Source organism: Rhea americana, unplaced genomic scaffold (genome assembly GCF_003343005.1).
Source record: "Rhea americana isolate MKP2758 unplaced genomic scaffold, rheAme1 scaffold_40, whole genome shotgun sequence".
Taxonomy (NCBI): domain Eukaryota; kingdom Metazoa; phylum Chordata; class Aves; order Rheiformes; family Rheidae; genus Rhea; species Rhea americana.
Genome location: NW_028186535.1, coordinates 2,424,730 through 2,439,260, shown reverse-complemented (window position 1 = coordinate 2,439,260; position 14,531 = coordinate 2,424,730). Strand labels below are relative to the sequence as shown.

General features: G+C 36.2%; 1 protein-coding gene across 2 annotated transcripts; it reads left to right on the top strand.

Annotated features, from left to right (window-relative positions):
* On the top strand, window positions 1–12,433 carry IMPA1 (inositol monophosphatase 1). Of its 2 annotated transcripts, none has more exons than XM_085314328.1 (9): window positions 1–18; window positions 1,560–1,633; window positions 2,822–2,955; window positions 6,367–6,471; window positions 7,784–7,829; window positions 7,970–8,078; window positions 8,813–8,921; window positions 9,720–9,871; window positions 10,537–12,433. In XM_085314328.1, exons 2-9 carry the CDS (start codon window positions 1,571–1,573, stop codon window positions 10,653–10,655), a joined length of 837 nt encoding a protein of 278 aa, XP_085170454.1. In that variant the 5' UTR covers window positions 1–18; window positions 1,560–1,570; the 3' UTR covers window positions 10,656–12,433. The 2 variants fall into 2 exon arrangements, with proteins under 2 accessions (XP_085170454.1, XP_085170455.1); XM_085314329.1 differs by lacking the exon at window positions 1–18 and adding an exon at window positions 124–175.
* Window positions 12,434–14,531: the final 2,098 nt, after the last annotated feature.

The window sequence follows — 14,531 nt, the reverse complement described above, 5'->3', positions numbered from 1 at the left end:
GCGGCGGAGGCGGCAGTGGTGAGTCTCCTGCGGCGCGGCGGCCATTTCGGGGTGCCGCCAGGGAGCTGCGCGCCCCCTTCTGCTGTGGGGCGGGCGGCTCGTAACGCGCTTGCTGCGCCTGAAGCCCCGGATCGGCGGCGGCGGGGCAGTGCCGGTGTTGGGGCTGTCCGGGGAGGTAGTCGCTTGTCCGTGCAGTCTGTCCGTAGCGAAAGGAGAAGCGGGTTAGAGCCGGGGCCGCTGCTGGCGGGAAGACCCTGGGCTGCGGGCCTTCAGTAATCTTTGGTTATTCAGGAAGCTACCCCGTTGAAGAGGAAGTTCATATATATATAAGACACCATTAGTGTTACCAGTGCTTTATGGAAAATAAGGAAACTGTATTTAGTGCCGTTCCGTGGCACTAGACCCAGTTCTGTGTCCTGGCAAGTTATTTGTGTCTTTATATAATACAACCTACTCTGAAAGCTGTAGTAGATAAAGAAGGTTATCAGTGTAACTGAGACATCGGACCATACGCATTTTACATAGCTTTTATTTAGCCATCTCTACCTGTGTTAGGTCCAAGACTAAGAGAGGCTATGTCTGTTAGATGAGTACTGTTGAACTGGGAATTTGTGGACCGTGTTGACTGCAATGTCTTTTTTATGCTTTTCAGTGCTGTTTTTGCATGCACATGTACCTAACCTGTGTGAATTTGCAAGATTGGTCAAATTTGGTCCTCACTTCCCAAAGACTGAATCACCTGGGTAGGAATTATCCAGAAGGCATCTGGAAGGGCTAGGTCTTGAAATGGAAAGAGATTTCCCAAATTCAGAATACCATTGTGTCATTATATGAATTTGTGGAAATGTAGTAGAAAGGCTGTACTGCTCACACAAGTAGAGATATATGCAAGATACAAGAGCTTATATTGCTTCATAGTATTTAAGAATGTAAAGGGCACTAAAATAGCTGGTTTCTTGTATTTTTTTATGTAGAATCAAAGCCATTTTGAAGTTATATCTGGAATAAACCCCTAGAACAAGGCACAGAGGATTAAGCCACAGAAAGTATAGTTTTTGGTTTTGCTCCCCTCTAATTAAGGATAATCAAAGGCATTTAAACCATGCTTAAAATAGACTATACCATGCCTGCAATCATCTGCAATAAGTTGTAGTGAAGATTCCAGTATTTTTTTTAGGCAAACAAGCCCTGAGTTGTGCAGTGTATCTAAAAATGTCCTTGTGTGTAACTACACAACTGCTTTTCAAAGATTTCATGTACGCTGAAGTCCATGTCTAAATATAGCATTTAGCAGGCATATTTCTTTAAATGTTGATGCTATCTCTGTTGATATTTTTATGTTAGATACAGATATTCACAAAACATAGGAAAAAACCCATTAAACCAGACAAAGTTTAAAAAATTTTTTTTGATAAACTCATCCACAGTGAGGAATAGGACAAACTACATTCAGCAAAGCAAAAACATTGCAATCCAAGGGACTGCAGTCCAGAGAAGAGTAAAGCAATTAGAATTTGTTAATATAGCCATAATTATTTATATGTTAATGTGTTTTTTAGGCTAAGAAAAGATGGCTGATCCTTGGCAGGAATGCATGGATTATGCAGTTGCTTTAGCAAGGAAAGCTGGGGAAGTAAGTATAAACTAAATAGTACTGTTATTTAATGATAATAATATGTTTACAGCTTTTAAAGTTGTTTTGCTGTTAGATAWTACTCTGTGGAATATTTTGTCAAAAATATAAATTAGCACAATCATTCAGTGATGTTCAAAATTGGAGCATCTTCCTTGTTCTCATCTTGGTCAATTTAAGAAAACAGTTTTACATATTTCTTTGGACTAGAATCTGATAAAAACTAAGGAATATCTTTTATTCTTTAAATTTGATTTTTAAAGTGATCTGGGAATTGTGATAAACAACATCTGTATTTTATCCATAGAAATGTACCTGTCTAATTTACTTTTTGATCATCTGAACAGTTTCTCTGTAGCATTATTTTACCTCTTTTGATCAACTTCTTTATTCACTGGCTTATTCTTGGTGCAACATAAATTACTGTTTTCTGTTTATGAAGGCTGCTTTTCTTACATAAATAAGAAACACCTCTCTGTGGCAGTACTTTGCCTGTTTGTGGTCTCAAATGGCTTAGAATAAGAAAGAGAACTTGCACATCTCAGCAAAGCCTGGGTATAGAATTGATTAGCAGGTGTTCACTTACTCTAGTAGTTCTGCTGGCTACATTTGAATGCTCTTGCAACAGACAAGATGTCACRTGTACCAATTTGGTTCTCAGGAGCCACAGAATCTCTAGAACATCATAGTGTAGAAGCCCTTCCAATCAACTTATTGGGATTGAGTCTCACACAAAACATTTTTTAGTTACAGTAAAATTATTTTCTGGGCTGTGAGGCATACATTCTTTATCAAGCTGATTTTCATAGTTCTTCAATCATAGATGCATGATCTGGCTAAAAATGGCTTGCTTAAGCTCAATCTTTCATGTTTCTTTCAACTTATTGATAGTTAGATATATCAGTTTAAAACATGTCCTAGTAAAATGAAGTTCTATTTCATCTACAAATGGATCTTCCCATAGTGCTTAACTTTTACATGATCTGAAAACTTGTACTACTAGAGGTAAGGAATAGAAGCAGGGCTGAACCACAGCTCCTACAGCCAAATCCATTTTGTGTCACTACTTGTAATGTGTTTTGTATGTGCAGTATGGATAATTACAGTAAAAATGATGCTCAGTATCTTGGCAAAATGAATATTTTCCCGTACTGTTTATGAAGAAAGCTTTTTTTCTTTTTTTAACAGATAATCCGTGGTGCGCTCAAAGAAGAAATATCTGTTATGACTAAAAGTTCACCAGTAGATCTAGTGACAGAAACGGATCAAAAAGTAGAAAACTTCATTATATCTTTGATAAAAGAAAAGTATCCTTCTCACAGGTACAGCTTTTTATTGATATGTTTCTGATAAAAGAAGGGGTGAGGGGACTGGAAGAACAAAATGAAAAGTTTCTGATTTTGTTTGATAACATTTCAGTATGATTGACATGCTAAAATTTTGCAGAATGCTCCTATGACTTGAATGTATTAAATATTTCAGAGTAGTAGCAGGTCAAAGTTTTGCCCAAATGCTTCCAAATCAWTTGCTAGCTAATTTTGCAATTAATTTAGAGGACTGCAGTAGCAAAAAAGGTCAGGGATCCAAGGGTCCGGGATCTACTGATAAAAGTTTAACTTTGTTCAAAGTTCATGCAGAAAGTTGGTTCTAGTTGAGCCAGGTGTAAATAAATTCTTGTTCACTGGTGTTGGATAATCAAAGGTGGCTCAAAGATATTTGGAACCCMAACTTCTCTTTTGTTTGCTGTAGAAGCTAACATACCTTGAACATCCAAACAGACTGGGTCCCATGGTTCTGAGTGGGCCTTCAGTTCGGGTTAGCAAATCTCAACCAATATAAGAACATGTCATTTTCTTTCTAGAAAATTTTATCTTTTGGGTCTGTATTACTGGGTCTCACAGATATTTTTTTTTAATTGCTCACTCTTTCTTTTTTTTCAGAAATATAAAATTTATCCTCCAAGAAGAAATCTATTTTACTTAACTGATTGTCTTTCCTATTTTGATGTAATGGCTCAAGTTTAGTAGTTTTCTTAAGCTGGGTTTGCTAATTTTTATCGTATTTTCTTGGAGATGTTCTCATTGTAACAGTGTGTGTGAAATATAATAAATAACACACAAAATTAGAAAAACAGAAGTGATGCAAAATATCAGTTACTTTGCCAAATCTGTGTAAACATAAAAACTAGTGGAATGACCTTGAAATAACAGTTTCTATGACACTGATAAACATTTGAAAGTATTTTAAAACATTTTTTTTAAATTGGATAATTGGTATCACATTAGACATACTTCTTTTGAATTTCTCCTTCTGTTGAATTTTTCATTCACCTGAATAATTTTTCTGTCTGTCTACCTTCAAGATAATCTACTTTTTGGGAACATTGTTTTGTTCTGAGTTATCTTATCTTTCCCAAACATAAAACTCCTAATATTAAAGGGATTTTGTTTCTTTAATTTTAGCAGTTTTTCTCATATTGGCAGTTCTTGGAGGAAAATAATATTCTGATTTTGTTATAGACTTTTCATGGGTTGAGTAATATGTTAACAACATGGAAAAGGTATAGAAGAGAATTCCACATACTTGTGTTCATCCCAGTAATTTTTTTAATTCAAAGCAAATAGTTTAGTGATCAACAAAAATCATGAAATTTAGTTTCCTGTGGCACTGTGCTTTGTGTATTCCTTGGATTTACTAGTATAGTAGAGCATGCACTCTGCCCTCCCCTTCAAGAGGAGCTCTGCTTTGGATTTCATCSCTTTACAAAGTCATCTATTTTTGTTACTCTTGTAAAACTGTGAGCCTCCTGCTAAGAGAGGCAGGAGGCAGTGAAAACCTACCCTTGATGGAGGAGGGTCAGCTTAGGGAACACTTGCAAACTAGACATACACAAGGCCACGGGACCTGCTGAGATGCACCCATGAGTACTGAGGGAGCTGGCCGATGTCATTGTGTGGCCAGTCTCATTTATCTTTGAAAGCTCTAGGTGACTGAGAGATTCCAGAGGACTGAAATAAAGCAAACGTCACCTCTGTCATCAAAAATGACAAGAAGGAGGATCCACGAAACTACAGGCTGATCAGTGTCACCTTGATCTCTAGGATGGTGATAAAGCAACTAATCCTGGGTACCATGTCTAGATATGTGAAGCACCAAAGTGGGATAGGTGTAGTCATTATGGATTTACAAAGGGGAAATTGTGTTTAACCAACCCRATAGCCTTCTATGAAGAAATGATTCGCTTGGTATATGAAGAGAGAGCAGTGTTGTTTATCTTGACTTTAGTAAGGCTTTTGATGTTGTCACCTGTAACATCATTATAGACAAGCTGATGCAGGACGGGCTAGATAATGTGGTCAGTGAGATGGACTGAAAACAGGTTGAACTGCAGGGCTCAGAGGGTTGTGATCAGTGGCACATAGTCTAGCAGGAGGCCAGTCATTAGTGATGTCCCCCAGGGGTCAATACTCAGTCTAATACTGTTTAACATCTTCATTAATGACCTGGACAGTGGGACAGAGTGTTCTGTCAGCARATTTGCTTATAGTACAAAACTGGGAGGAGTGGCTGATGCACCAATAATTGTGGCACTGCTTAGAGGGACCTCGAGAGGCTGGAGAAACGTGTGGAGAGAAACCTCATGAAGTTTCACAAAGGGAAGTGCATGGTCCTGCACCTAGGCAGAAATGAACCTGGGCACCAATACAGGCTGGGGATGATTCAGCTGAATAGTAGTTTTGTGGAGAAGGATCTGGTGGACAACGAGTGGAGCGTGGACCAGCACTGTGCCCTCATGGCAAAGAAGCCAGWGGCATGCTGGGCTACATTAGGAGATTGATGCAGCAGATTGATGAAGATGATCCTTCCTGTCTACTCAGCACTGGTGAGACACATTTGGAGTGCTGTGTCCAGTTCTGGGCTATATAGTAGAAGAAAGGATGGACATACTGGAGTGGGTCCACTGACARGCCACAAAGATGACTGAGGGAGACTGAAGCATGTCTCATAAGAGGAAGGGCTGAGAGAGCTGGGACTGTTTAGCCTGCATAAGAGAAGGTCAAGGGAGGATCTTATCAATGTCTGTATCAAGTATCTGATAGGAGAGAGTAAAATAGATAGAGGCAGACTGTTCTCAGTGGTGGTAACAGGATGGGAGGTGATAGGCACAAACTGAAAAGCAAGAAATTCAGTTCAAACATAAGAAACAACTATTTCACTGCAAGGTTGGTTGAACAAAGGAACAATTTGAGAGGCTGTGAAGTCTTCATTCTTGGAGATACTCAAGACCCAACTGGATTTGGTCCTCAGCAGTCTGCTCTAGATGACTCYGAGCAGAGGGGTCRGACCAAATGATCTCCAGAGGTCCCTTCCAACCTCAACTGCTCCATAATTGTGTATTCTACCCCCAAAGTTGATAATGCTGTTACTGGAAAAAAAAAATCCTAAAAACTTCAATGTTTTGGCTATTGAGTTACCTTAATGGAATTAAAGATCTTTTTCACTTACTAAGTGTATTTCTGACATAATGAATAGTAGTAGAAGCCTGTTCAGTTACTAGATACAGTTGGTACTTTCCAACCAAACTTTATATTTCTCAATTTTACATATGCATAATTGATGATATAAAAACTATATGTGACTTTCCTTTAAAAATTTTAATTCCAAGGACAGTATTGTAATTCAGACATTTTGAACATTTTTTTTCATTGTTTTTAATGTGTTTCCTACTCTAGTTTCATCGGAGAAGAATCTGTTGCAGCTGGAGAAGGCAGCACTTTGACAGCTAATCCCACATGGATTATAGACCCTATTGATGGAACTACCAACTTTGTACACAGGTTCAGCTGTCATCTTTTATGTTAGCAACTTAAGCTGATTACCTTTTTTGTTTCTCCAGTTCTGTGAGAGCAAAGCTTTTTCACTTTTAAATAGCTTTAAAAGCGATACCATGAACTCAAGAATAGTCACAAATTGCTGTTTGCTTTTTGTTGAGAACTGTTTTGCAGTTTTTGTTACCATATTAGTATTTCTGTAAGTATTACAGTACTCTGTAACCAATAGCAGACATCTGCTTTACACAGTGAAAGTCCTGGGTTCAAGCCCCAGTGGARCCAGCACCAGGAAATCTTTGGGACATTRGACTAAATGATATCCAGAAGTCCTTCCAACCTTACTGATTCTGTGATTGTGTGACTTGTACTAAACAGCAGGAGTCAACAGCCTTTGACAGAGATGCTAAAAATAGGTGGGCAGATTTTTAACAGTAGTGCAACAGGACTGGGAATTAAGAACAGCATCTTCAAAGAGATATTGCTGGGAGGCTATGACAGCTCTAGTTCTGGTTTCCAAAAAACTTCACTGAGATCTAGGAACTGCTACTATGAAGAAAAATGAGGTATCACTGGCAAACTATCTAGTGGTATTTTTGCATCAGGATGAGGAAGGAGTTCTCCGAGTAATGCTGACTGCCTGTTCCCTGACTCCTTAAGGACTTCTGGCCCTGACAAGCTCTGAGCATACCTGATTCCAGTATTGCGATGACTGCTGCTATATGACGTGCAGCTTTAAACAGTTGCCAAATCCAGCTAAATAGCATTTTTGTTCRAAAAGCTTCAATAAAGTATTTGATGAGTTTAGTAAAATATTATAATTTTTACAGATTGTAATTTGTTTGAAAAGCTACAAGAAAATAATCCATTTTACATTTTAGAGACTTAAAATAATCTGTAATTTTTACAGACTGTAATTACAGTAAGTTTTTTGATCTGCAAATTTTTAAAAAAGTATGTTTTTAGTGATTAACCAATTAATTTTAGACTTAGCAAAATTGGGGTGCAGCACATACACTGTGCTATACTGAATCCTATATACTTGTATTTCTTGGCTAAAAGAGATGACTGTTCCTAATCCAAATGTAACAGGCTCAGCTTCAGTGARTGGAAATTGTGCAACTGTGATCAGTATCATTTGGTCTGTTTTCACAATGAATGGTACAAGTCCCAGAAAACTAGTATTGCCTAAATATTTAATGAATCTTTTCTTTTTAATATACTTGACATTTAAATGAAGATTGCTTTTAATAAATGTAAACATGGTAATGAAAGAAGCATAGTATCTCTGTGTAAAATAGTGAAATGTTTTGTTTTGTAGGTTTCCATTTGTGGCAGTGTCAATTGGCTTTGTTGTAAACAAAGAGGTATACTTTTTATTACTTAATATCTAATTAAGCAAAACCAAATTAATTTCGTGTTGCTAGCTATCACTAAGATCTGTATTTTCAAAGCAGATAGAAGGAAGGGGAAAAACCCTCAAGGTATCTTTACTGTTTTCTTGCAGATAGAATTTGGAATTGTGTACAGTTGTGTAGAAGACAAGATGTACACTGCTAGGAAAGGAAAAGGTGCATTTTGCAATGGTCAGAAACTTAAAGTATCAGGCCAAGAAGGTAAGCTGAACTGGGTAACTTATTTTAATAATTCTGTACGTTTTGCAAAATGATACACCAGCAGTTTTACATTTGGGTATATTTCTCTTTCTTATCATGTTATTTTGTTTTGCAAATACAAGGTTTTATTGAAATGCATTATATAGTTTTGAGGAAACAGGTTTTATTTTCTTTGATGAATATATAACACTTGTGATCTTTGCAGAATTAAACTCAGCAGCTGGAAATTGTATTCCCTGTGTGTCTCTTTAAGTTTTATTTTATTCCTTGTATGTCTGTATTCATTCTGTGATCATTTTTGAAGACTGTAATGAATCTACCAAGCAATTTAACTTCTTCTAGTTATGAACTAGCATGGGTTTAAATCTTACCAGGATCATTGTTGTATACTTACTACCTTATATAAAGGAAAACCAATGCTTGATTTGGGACTTTTACGGGTTTGAGAGCTGTTCTTATTGTTCTAACAATATAATTTTATATAGCAATGACTTCAGTTAAAGCATATACACAATTAAACCATATCATGCTTTGTTAATTTTATCTTTTCCTGTCACTTTTCGTATAAGAATTTTTTTATAAGTTCAGTCATGTAATATTAAATACTTCAATTTTCTTTTTAGTCTGACAAGAGAACAATGAAGTAAACTTTGCTTGAATTTAAATCGCATACCTAATTACTGTCATTATGTAAGTTACACAGTTTGAAAAGTGAGGTTTTATTTCCTTTCCAGACATTACAAAATCCCTTTTAGTAACAGAATTGGGATCAAATCGTGATCCAGAGACTATAAAAATAATTCTTTCAAACATGGAAAGACTTCTCAGCATTCCTATTCATGGGTAAGATATTTCTTATTTTGATATTTACTGGTAGTATTAAATATGAGGATTTCTGTGAAGAATCAGAATTTGCATACAGATGTTGCACACATTTAACTTTTCAAAAAAGAAATATGATTTAAATGTGATTGTCTAGTAGGCTCTCCAGAGAGACTTTGTGTGTTTAATTTTTTTCAAGCTGGGACATAATCACATGGCATTAAGAACTGAGGCATGTTTGGTTTTGTTGGGCTAGAAAGTGTGGTATTTTTGTATTCAATTTTTTAACTAAAATAGATTTTTTTGTATTTTTGTAGAARCACACAAGGAATAGTAGGAACTCCATAAAGAACATCTATGTTAAATTAGAATGGCTATCTTCAATAATTTAGTTTCCCTGTAGTAAAGAGAGAAWTTTTTTTAATGCATCAGGAGACAAAAATCTTCCTTTCAGCTCCATATAAATGTTTGAATTTATCCAAGTAGTTGAAATTGTCCACAAACTAATATTATTTTAGCTACATTCCCCTCCCCCCYTTTTTTTTCCTTTACGTCTAAAGTAACATTTACAAACTATATTAAAGTCAAGCAGTTTTATTTCTGGAAATTTGCTATAATCAGAGGACTCTTTAACATACTTAAATAGAGAATGAGTTATGTGCATTTGTTTCACCACAATGTCCTATCACATTTTCTCTTRCTTAGTTCATTTGCATATGATGCTTTTATGCTCTGTATGGTTTACACAATGTTTATGCACAATGTTTATGACTGTCTTGGGAACTGCTCTCAATTAAAAAACAACTGTATCTCCTGTAGGATTAGAGCTGTTGGTACTGCAGCTGTGAACATGTGCCTTGTGGCAACAGGTGGTGCTGATGCCTATTATGAAATGGGAATTCATTGCTGGGATATGGCAGGGGCTGGAATCATTATTACTGAAGCAGGTGGAGTGCTGCTAGATGTATCAGGTAAATGCATGGGCATGCATAATGCTCCTGTGTCCTTTTAAGCAGTAATTGGGAGCAAAGCGTAGCTGAAGTGAGAAGGTAGATGGTTTTTCAGTCCTCCTCGTAAGTTAGCAGTATTGAGCAGCTCAGCTGGTTAGAACATTGTGCTAATAATGCCATAGGTCGCAGGTTCARTCCCCGTACGGGCCACACATTTGGGGGTTGGACTAGCTGATCTCTAGAGATCCCTGCCAACCTTAGCAATTCTGTGTTCATCTATTTCTGTCGTATATTTATTGAGAGCACTTGTGACATCTCAGGAATCGTTTGCCTTTCTATCAGGAGCAGTGTTTCTATCCAGTTAATGGACAAAGAGAGAGGCAATCATTTGCTCTTAAGCTTAAAAGACACTTCTCATCTTCTGGACTGAGCACCTAGAAGAGAAGTAAAAGTAGCATCACCTCATAAGTAAAAAAGAGTTAGTGTACTCCAAGGAGAATTTAAATTTAGCTTGTATTGAGATACCTGTTGAGTTGAAATGTATTTTTGTCCAGGGGCAGAACTTGACCCTGAATGGTAATACTAGTCTGTTAATGTATCACTGGTATTTGATTTTTACTCATTTTCTTACCAACTTTTACTTTTTAAGCATATAAGCTAGTTATTGTGCTTGCTTTGATTTTTAGGTGGACCATTTGATTTGATGTCTCGAAGAATAATTGCTGCAAGCAGTCGAGCTGTAGGAGAGMGAATAGCCAAAGCACTTCAGATAATTCCTCTAAAACGGGATGATGCAACAAACTGAATACCAAAGCTACAGCTTAAATGTATTGATACGATGGTTGTCTCATAATCTCATATACTTGTAATTCTATACCATGAACCTGATAAAAACAGGATAAATGGGGTAATCTTTCCCTAYTGATAGTTTAAGGTGCGACTGTCAAGTACTGTTTTGAGACTAGACCAACATAGTAGTGTTATTAAATAATTAGAAGTAAATTGTACTGTTARATATTTTGTTTCATATCATAATTGCATAAAAATCCGTAAAATGAAATGTATAAGTAATATTTTAAGTTTTATATTATACTGGAAGACATAGCAAGAGACTTTTTTAAAATGAAAAATGTGTAGTTCCTTAAGTGACAAAACAAAATAATGTTTATTATCTTAACTACAAAACTTCACATTTGGTCCTGAATCTAGAAATACCAAGGCATTRTTATTATCCAATGTCTCTTCCTTTTTCTCTTGTCTGTTAGTTCTTTCAGTGTCATCAGCTTATCTGTTTCTTCAGTTTRTTCCTGTTTTTGCGGGTAGATCATATATTTCCAAACTTTATTTAGTTGCTATTAGTTTGGGCTCTAATTTATAGTCTTTGTTACCCTCTAGTGTTACTTACTAGTCCTTGTCTTTCTGATCATTGTCATGCATTACTTCTTGTAGATAAGAGATCAGAGACTAGATTGTGTTGATGTGCCTATTGCATTTGCAAATTTATTACAGTAGAAAAGTAATAGATCATTGTGCTAAAAAGTTAGGTGCTTGTCTCAGGAATAAGTTTTGAGCATACTGCCTATCAACAAATAGGTTTATACAAAATTAAAATGAGGTACGATTGGAATTTGTTCATTGGAATCAGCTGATACCACTTGTCAGATATGATTTCCAGTAATCTGATTTGGATATCTTCATGGAGGAGGATATCTCAAAGTTTAAGAAATTCTTAAAATCTAAGAGTTTTCAGTAAATCAAAGAACTGGGAGGGAAAAAAAAAGCCAAAAGTCCAAATTTTATGCCTTACTTATTGTGGTTTCTGTCAGTGACCGAACAAGATCAGGTTTCCGTTGAGTTACATTCTCTACAGGCGCATGAGAGGATATATACCTAAATCTGAAGAGATAAATCTAAGAAGTCTTAGTAATTTAATTCTTGATGTTAATTGTTGTAAATGCACAAAACCATACTGTGGGTGGTTCTTTGCATTTTTGTTTTCAAGCTTTTTAAAAGTATCGGTGTACTGTTCAAATAAGTAGTGCACTTTAAAAAACTATTTAACTTAATCAGTTTTTGCACTATTTTCTGTGTCTGAAATTTTCAAAGAAAGGTCATTTAACTTTGGTCCACTCCAGGTATGACAATGCTTTGGAAAATCTGGCTTTATATGTTGATGTTCCACTATTTGTTTTTATTTTGGAAGATGATGGATGTTCTCTGTCTTGAAGTTCCAGCGGATCTTCTATAAATTTGAGTCTTCTGTATCAATTAATTTTTTTGCAGGTTTTGCAAAAATATTTCATTGAAATTGTATCTAATATCAGATGATTAACATTAATGAGATCAGCAACTGCCTGCTCTTCAAGGGTCTTACCAAAAAGCCAGACTTACCTTTGTTTCAATTTCAGTTTTACTTTTAAGGTTCCCATTGGTAAGAATTGGTAAGAATGCTCTTTTTGAGCATTTCATTATAGTTTTATTGTTATAATTGGTGTGGAATTATTGTTGTTTCATAATTCATTATTTTTTAATGTCTGCTGTATCATTTCCATGACTGTTGTGTAAAATACAAACTATACGGATTTTTTTTTGTTAAACTGATTTATTTTGTGAAATGGAGACATGTCTAAAAATACTTGAGGTGAGAATACGTGTTTGGAATAAATGCATGCTTTAGCAGTGGCAGCTCCAGATGTGCTTCCCTACTTGACATTTGTCAGAGCACAATGTTGGATCCCAGCATGCTGGATTTACAAGCTTTAAGCTTTCTATCTCTGTGCGTGAGTTGAACRCTTTTTCTTCCTGACCTCTGGTGTACGTAGATCATGAGCTATTATCCCTCTGCAGAAATGGAGTTCTTTTTACAGCTACCTTATGTTTGAGAGTCAGTATTCGTACATCTGCCTATGAGGGTTAATCATACCCATTTTCAGAGTTCTAACACTATAGATTCTTGTCTGTAGTTTACTTTTGAGGAGTATCAGCTGGCTGAAGCATGTAGCTTTCTCACTGTTAGGTTTCCTAATGCTATTTAGGGAAAAAAATTACATTGAGTGTTATTTCCTGTTTTTGCTTTCTCAGTGTTAGCACTGAAGACCAGCTTATTTTTTTTGTCTCTACAAATGGCAGCTTTTGTAAACTGGAGTTTGTGTCTGCTTGTTTTCCAATTTCAGTCTCCYTTTCAAGGGGATTAGAGATCCCTGTTGCTTGTTTGCTAAAGCATTATCCTTTCAAATAACTCTTCAGCTATGGCATCATGGCTAACTCTTTAGTCATGTGAAGGGAGACCAAGCCATAATCAAGTTTAAAGGCATTTTATTTTTATATCTGGACTAGCCTGCAATCTTGGCAAAAGCTAAACAGAAATAAAGACCACTGTGTAATCAAAGTACTTTTGATGGATTACATGTGAGGGGGATTCCCTTAACGGTCMAAACAATAGAATACCTGACTTTGTTGTGAAAGATAGAATGACAAAGTCAATTCTCTTAGAACTGATGTTAACTTTTACATGATTTAGGATAAAGCTGTATGTTTACAAGATAGCTTTTGTTGGGCAATTCACGTCTGAAATAGGAAGGAAAATCAGTTACTGTTGATAGGATAGAATACTGATAGCATCTATGTATTTTGTCTATAGATTCTGTGTCAGTTAAGATCTGTTCTCATATGAAGACATCAGCAGTTCAGTATACAAGAAGCTGTCTTACATAGCTGATTAATGAGTAAAGTATAACTTCAACCAAGTAATTTTACCAGAATTTAAATCTTGACTCTGAGTTAAAAAAGACTTGAAGATTTACCATGCAAGGAGGAGGAGATCAGGCAGATAGATACAGCATCTGAAACATGAAAACATCTGAGAATAACTACTGGAAATCAAAAGACTATATGGGAAAATTTAACTGGTCACTTCATACCATAGTTGCTACAAGCCTGTTGATATTCTTTAAAAACAATCTTCAGAGTAGAGACACAGATGTTTAGCCTGAAGTTAAAACAGTACGTACTGCCTTTCTGAAGACCTTTCTGGCAGAAAAAGAGGCAGCCTCAGCCTATGTCTTCCAGCTGTCTTTGCTGTTCATTAGCTCTCTCTATTAACTGATTTACTTACAATTTGTGATAGCTTTTTGTGACAGGCTGCAAAGCTTTGCTCTTTCAAAAACATGGTACTCTGCTAGATTCAGAGTACTTGGGAAGCATGAAATATTCCTTAAACTGAAATGATAAAAGGCGACACTACAAACCTCCCCCCCCACACACACTAATAAGTTAAAGATGGTTAAATATGGACTATTTCTTATAGTATCTGTGACCTAAAACTACAGTTTTAAGAAGCTTCTCAAGAGTCTAGTGCCTAGAAGTGAAGCAGGCATTTCTAACAACACAAAATGTCAACTTGTGACTTCAGTATGAAGCAAGTTAAATAAGGGGGAGATCTCTCATTTTATAAGCTTCTTCCTGTTCTCTCAAAGCCAGCTGTTACTTAAGCTCCATTCATTACTTGTGAATAAAGTAATTACTTCACAAGCCTGATCCTATTGCTAGTGTGCTGACAGGCAACTTTCCAACACCATGTTGTTTTTGGATCTGCAGCAGTTGGCATGACTTCCTTTATTTGCACAAGCTCCACACATCAGAAGGGTAGTCAGTTATTTGACACTTTAAGARCTTCTGCTAT